Source organism: Urocampus carinirostris, chromosome 2 (genome assembly GCF_059441175.1).
Source record: "Urocampus carinirostris isolate Australia breed hairy pipefish chromosome 2, RoL_Ucar_1.0, whole genome shotgun sequence".
Classification (NCBI taxonomy): domain Eukaryota; kingdom Metazoa; phylum Chordata; class Actinopteri; order Syngnathiformes; family Syngnathidae; genus Urocampus; species Urocampus carinirostris.
This window is the reverse complement of record NC_142350.1, coordinates 7,487,434-7,493,456: the sequence shown is the minus strand read 5'-3', so window position 1 is coordinate 7,493,456 and position 6,023 is coordinate 7,487,434. Positions and strand designations below refer to the sequence as shown.

The following is a 6,023-nucleotide window of genomic DNA, read 5'->3' as shown; positions in this document are numbered from 1 at the left end:
GTCGGGTTAAAAACAAAATAAATTAAAACGAATGATATGTATATCTGAAAATATAACTTTTGTTGTATTATACCTATGTTATTATTATGTCACTACACTTTACCCCCAGGATACAACATGAATCCGTTCTGAGGTGGGTTTCGCAAAGTGAAATTTCTGTATTTTAGGAAATCCTATGAATTTAGTTCCGAACCAGATAAAAACATTAAAATAATAAATAATTATATGAATAAAAATGAATGAATATGAATACAAATATGCTTGCTTTGATTGTCATACGGATTTAAATTGGGAAAACAAAAAGGCAAAATAAAGTTTGAGCAGTGAACGGGCAATGACGTCAGATTAAACGACATAACTGAAGCTAAGAAATACTGCACAGTATTTTCTGTAACATGAAACGAGACTGGACGTCTGCTTTTTTACGGATGGAGTGTGGCTGGGCACGGGCGCTCACCTGGTCTGGTCGGGGTCTTGTGGCTCATTCTTGGTGCACGTCCAATCCCACCTTAAACTTTGAAAAAACTGTTAAATACTGTACATGTCGCAAATCAATAACGTGGCATTTTTTAATGGATTAACAAATAATTGTTATAATGATGTAAGATATGATTATTTGTTTATATGATTGATTGACCCTAGGTTTGAATGAGCAAGTGGCTTGTCTGTCTCTGTGTGCCCTGCCACTGGCTGACAGCCAGTTCAGGGTGTCCCCTGCCCACTGCCTGAAGATAGCCGGGATGGGCTCCAGCACCCCCGTGACCCTACTGAGGATAAGCGGTGCAGATAAAGGATGGATGGATGGATGATTGATTGAAGAAGCGTCCAAAGTTATTTTGGAGACACGTCTCTTTTCTGGTCATTTCTTCATTCTGTGATGTGATGTTTGTTGCAGCATGACTAAAAAAAATACAAAAAACCCCAAAATACAAAACATAGCTTTATTACCCTCAGGCAGCGGAAAGAAGCATTTGAATTTGTATTTACTGTATTATAAAATAAATCATAACTTTTGATAAAAATTGTACAGAAGCTTTTTTTCTACATACTCATAAATCTATGGTGTGTCGGGTTAAATCATTCAACAGGCCAGATATGGCCCTCAGGACATATTTTTGACATCCCTTGGTCTGTGGAGGCGGAGCGGTGGTCTTCTGCCGTCCAGTGCCTGTTCCGAAGGGGTGCCGATCAAATTAGTGAGTGTGCTGATGAAATGCATGAGTGGAACTGTTTGTTTCCTAACTTCTTTTCTATTTGAATTGTTTGTTTCTATTTACTTATTCATTGATCCGTTGTTTATTGATTTTTTTTCCCCTTTTGTTTTTAACCAAATTCTTGATAAACAGTTAGGATTTTGTATAGTTTAAATTTTCTATCTTTTATTAAATGTTATAATTCATTTATTTTTCATTTATTTTAAATTATATGGAACTGTTTTCACAGAAACTTAACGTTTTGATGGAATCATTTTATTGAATTATGTATGAATTTCTATTTATTATCTTAAATAGTTTATTTTTTATTTTCTTAAGGAAACATATCTTTTTTTCCCATCTAATTATTTATTTACTGTAAACACACAAAAATATATAGAGATACAAAAATGATGGTGGTTTGAGCAGCCCTTCGAGACTTTTTGTGATTGAGGGCTAAACAAATACACATGACTTGACTTGAATGTGAAAACGTCATAAGGGAGGGTCACCTTATCCCGGGGGTATTGCAATTGCTTGTTATTTAAAGGAAAGTGTCCTTAAAAAGTTTAAAATGAAATATTAACTCTTTTAAGTATGTGTTAACAGTGCCCAATTGAGCATTCATATATTTTTTCCACTGCGCCTATCTGCTTTTATCTTACTTTTACCCTCAGTAGGAAAGGGGCAGGGGAATGAGAGTAGAGTGATTCAACATGCATGCTCGAGGTTTTCTTTTGTTCTCGGATGAAAAGGGTTAGGTAGGAATAAGGACTGTTTCAAGTACAGTTCAAATGCGAACCCAAACCTCCAAAAAAATGAAAGTTTATTCATGCATGTCTAAGAATTTTACATACTTGCACGCACAACAAAAGAACTTTGACAAAGGCCACAATGATGTTTTCAGCCAGAAGACGGCGTCAACCAGGAAAATATTTTGAAGTTACAGATTTTAACTTTAAAGTAGGGCTAAAGCACTCTCAGTCAACCACAAAAACATCTTTAAGAACCACTGTCTTTAATGAATGTTTCATGCATTTATCATATGATACAGAGATATTGTCATTCGGTTCCGTCAGGGTCCACGTCCAGGGGTCCGAGAGTTCCTGCCGAATCGGAACCCGAAGCCGCCTTTCTCTCTGTTGACACTCTGGAGGCCACCCAAGATGGAGGTGAGGACCTCGCCCTGACCACCACCACCACCGCCTTGGCTAGCCTCCTCTCTCGCCCTCCTTCGTAGTCCAGCTTGTTCTGCAGTCCAGGCTCGCCACGCCGCCAAAGAGGATGAAGAAAGGGAGGAGGAGAGCCTAAAGGACTGAGAGCGAAGGTGAATGAGGTCCACAGAAGGAGGTCCAGGCCGGGGATGCGGGGTAACGGTGGAGGGCACGGGCAGCAGGAGGGTCAAGGATAAGAGTGCCAGCTGGGATCCACCGGGATACATGCGGACCTTCATCTGGAACAATGGAATATGAAAAAGGGTCCTAGAAGCAGAGATAAGACCAGGCCTAAATAAGCCAGCCCGAGGTATAAAAACCCGAGGCACTAAGCCTGACCAATTAACTTGATTTTCAGGACTGCACCTGAAGCAAACTCGAAATTTCATATTTTATTCTTGAGGACTTGGGAAGAGGAGTGGTGATTTATGATAACAAATAAAAGCTTGTTTTTTTGTAACATTCGCCTGACACGCGATGGATCCCTGGTTCAAGACTGGGCAGAAGCATATTTTTTCCTGGAGAGGGATGGGCGCCAACAGACTGTACTTGCCCAAGACCCACCACAGGAAATGGCTCCCCTACAACCCAAATGGTTAAGGGATCCAACTAACCAACCAACTAACCTTTTGTAACAACATCTAAGATAAACAAGACTGTATAAACATTGACATATTATATATTAGTGTGCCTGTAGAGCAGGGGTGTCAAAGATGCGGCCAGCGGGCAGGATCAGACCAACCAAGTAAATTAATCTGTCCCCGAGACAATGCTGAGAGAAGCGCAAGAGGAAAATGAGATGCAGTTTTGAAAACTTTGGGGGGGCGGGGTATTCGAGGGGATTCTGTGTATTTGACTTTCAATTTGTTGAGCATAAAAAGATTAAGATTGTTTTGTAATTTACTAATATTCTAATTCTGTTTCCCGTGTTTTAGTGTTCATATAAAAAAAGCAAAAAATATTCTTTTTGTCTTTTTTTATATTTCTTTTTCCTCTTGTTATTGTAATTTTCCTTTTGTTTCTGTTTTACGTTTTTGTCTGTTTTCTTTTCTTTCCCCTCTTTTTAGTCATGCCATGCATAATGTAAAATATTAATTGGTAATGTGGGGATTTAAGTCACAAAAACAACCTGAAGAGTCGGTTTTAGTGAGCCAAGCCCCCCCCCCCAAAAAAAAAACGGTCTCTCAAAATAGTCGGGACTCCCAGATTTTCAAGTAAACTCCGGTCAAAGACGCCACTGCGGTGTTTCGTATTTACTCGGAAAATTTCAAATTCTTTACATACAACTTATTTTTAATGTAACAGAAATAGTTACGTTCCCTGGTAATTAGTAACTTTTACTATAAAGTGATCCAGTTAATAATTTGGTTACTTTTGGGAAGAAGTAGTGAGTATAACTGCAACTAATTATGCGTTCAGGGACATTTACTAAATCCCCAAATTTTCTTCCTGCATTTTGCAGTAAATAGTTGATCGAAATCCAACTATTTGATCACTGCATTGTTATGTTGAGAGAATCATTAACTTATCCTAGTGAATCTAATACTGTACTTCTAAGAAGTTTGGTATCGCCACTTCAAACAAGTAAAATGTTTGTTGAAAAATGGAAAGTGAACCATGGCCGTGTTTAAAACAATATTGGGTTCTTAAAGTAAATTAAAACATAGCGTGTCTGGTTTGCCATGTGAAAAAGAAAACGGCATTCCTGCTGAATGAATGATACTGGTTGGTTAGTTGTTTGGTTGGATCCCTTAACCACAAGGGTCGTAGGAGCAACATTTTCTGTGGTGAGTATTGAGCACGTACAGCATGATGGGGCCCATCCCTCTCCAGGCCAAGTTAAAATCAGACACATTTTTGTAGGACTACAAGCAACTACCTAACCTTTGTTTCCTCCAATTGTTTTTCATTGTTCGTTTATGTTAAAGACTGTTTAATAATTGCATTTTTATTAGGGAATTAGTTTATTTGTTATTGTATGTGTTTGTCTTGCCGTCGGTCACCCCTCTTGAGGCATATGACCAAGGTAGATAGATAGATAGATGCCAAACAATTATCTTAATTAAACAATTATCTTTAATTAGCATATTTGGTGTTGGAGTTATCCAAAAGTAATCCAGTCACATTTCTTAAATATTATAGTATTCAGAATAAGTTACTGAATACATTTTTAAACAGGTAACTAGTAAGTGTATCGGATTACATTTTTAAATTAACCCTCCCAACCTTTGTTGTTACTGAATAAAGGTAAAGGGTCACCAGTTTGATATACATTTCTAAATGATCATGTTATTACAAAAAGGATCTAATAGAAAATTCAATGAGGAAAAAAATTGTTCTATGAGAAGTACATTTTTCCTACCTTTATGTCCTTTGCCCAGCGGAGCGGCGGCATTGTCCAACTGGGGAAGGTGACCTTTTTAAAGCCGGGTCAACGGTGGGAAGGGCCCCATGACGCACGCCGGTTAAGCGTTTACTGACGAGCACTTGCGTGGCTAATTAGCGTCTTGATTGGAGGTGGGAAGGAGACGGCTGCTCATTAACGTGCCCGCCGGCATTAAAATGTCTCCAAGGCGCCGGACGACAAACATGCCGGTTGAAAAAACGCCAAAAAGCATCCTTCTTAGAAAAGCCGCCTTTCCTGGCGTCTTAAAAAAACAAACTTTCATTAGCTTAAAAATTGAAAAAAAAACGTCTTTTAAGTGACGAAATTCAGACCAACATTGACGTTCAGGACACAATTTTAACTTGCTTAACTCAGGGGTCAGCAGCCTGCGGCTCTAGACCTGCATTTGGCTTTTTAGTACTGCCCCAGGGACTCCCTAAGAATTTTCCAGAATGTTTGAATAATTAGAAAAAGAAAGGAGAGCAAAATATTGTTCAACATAAGTAGCAAATATTGATGAAAATAACTTTTTATGTGTGAATCAGCGTTTCTTTTATTTTTAAAATATATTTTTAAAAGGCTTTCAATTTTTTGAATCTCTGTACAAATTTGTTATTTTTCAATCGTTAAAGCTTTCAAATTTTGCGTTGCCGACCCCTGATTTAGCCCAATTGAGTTCCTTTTTAAAAGTAATTCAAAACTTTTTTGCATCACTGTAGGAAATTAAACAACTCGTTTCTTCGGCAGACAATTTGACTCAATTTAATTTGTTGTGGACATTTTTCTTTACCATCTTAGGATTTTATTTTTTATTTTTAATTAATCATCTGTTTATTAAATTGTTCTTATTATGAAGAATTTGTTTTTTATCTAGGTCAAACAAAATTAAAAAAACCTGTTCGCTTGTCAAGACTGTGCTCCATTTCATAAAAAGTTCTGGTGATATATATGGAAAAATATTATTTTTTTTCGAGTAAATGAGGAAAACATTTCTCATATGGGCTTTTTTCTTATTATAAGTATTATTTTTTTACTTTATGAAAAATATTTCTCAAAAAACAGAAACATTCTTAAAAATAGCCTAATTAAATGCATACATATTTTTTGGGCTTTACAAATATTTACAACTAGTAAGAGGAAGACCACCACAAGTTTTATATATATATATATATATATATATATATATATATATATATATATATATATATATATATATACATCCATTATCTG

General features: G+C 36.8%; 1 protein-coding gene across 2 annotated transcripts; it reads right to left on the bottom strand.

The window, feature by feature from the left end:
- Window positions 1-2,002: 2,002 nt before the first annotated feature.
- On the bottom strand, window positions 2,003-4,931 carry qrfp (pyroglutamylated RFamide peptide). 2 transcript variants are annotated; one of them, XM_088327776.1, is made up of 2 exons: window positions 4,770-4,931; window positions 2,003-2,646 (listed from the first exon to the last, which is right to left on the bottom strand). In XM_088327776.1, the coding sequence occupies exons 1-2, from the start codon at window positions 4,800-4,802 to the stop codon at window positions 2,269-2,271; spliced, it is 411 nt and encodes a 136-aa protein (XP_088183902.1). In that variant the 5' UTR covers window positions 4,803-4,931; the 3' UTR covers window positions 2,003-2,268. The 2 variants fall into 2 exon arrangements, with proteins under 2 accessions (XP_088183902.1, XP_088183903.1); XM_088327777.1 differs by having other exon boundaries at window positions 2,003-2,674; window positions 4,770-4,832.
- Window positions 4,932-6,023: the final 1,092 nt, after the last annotated feature.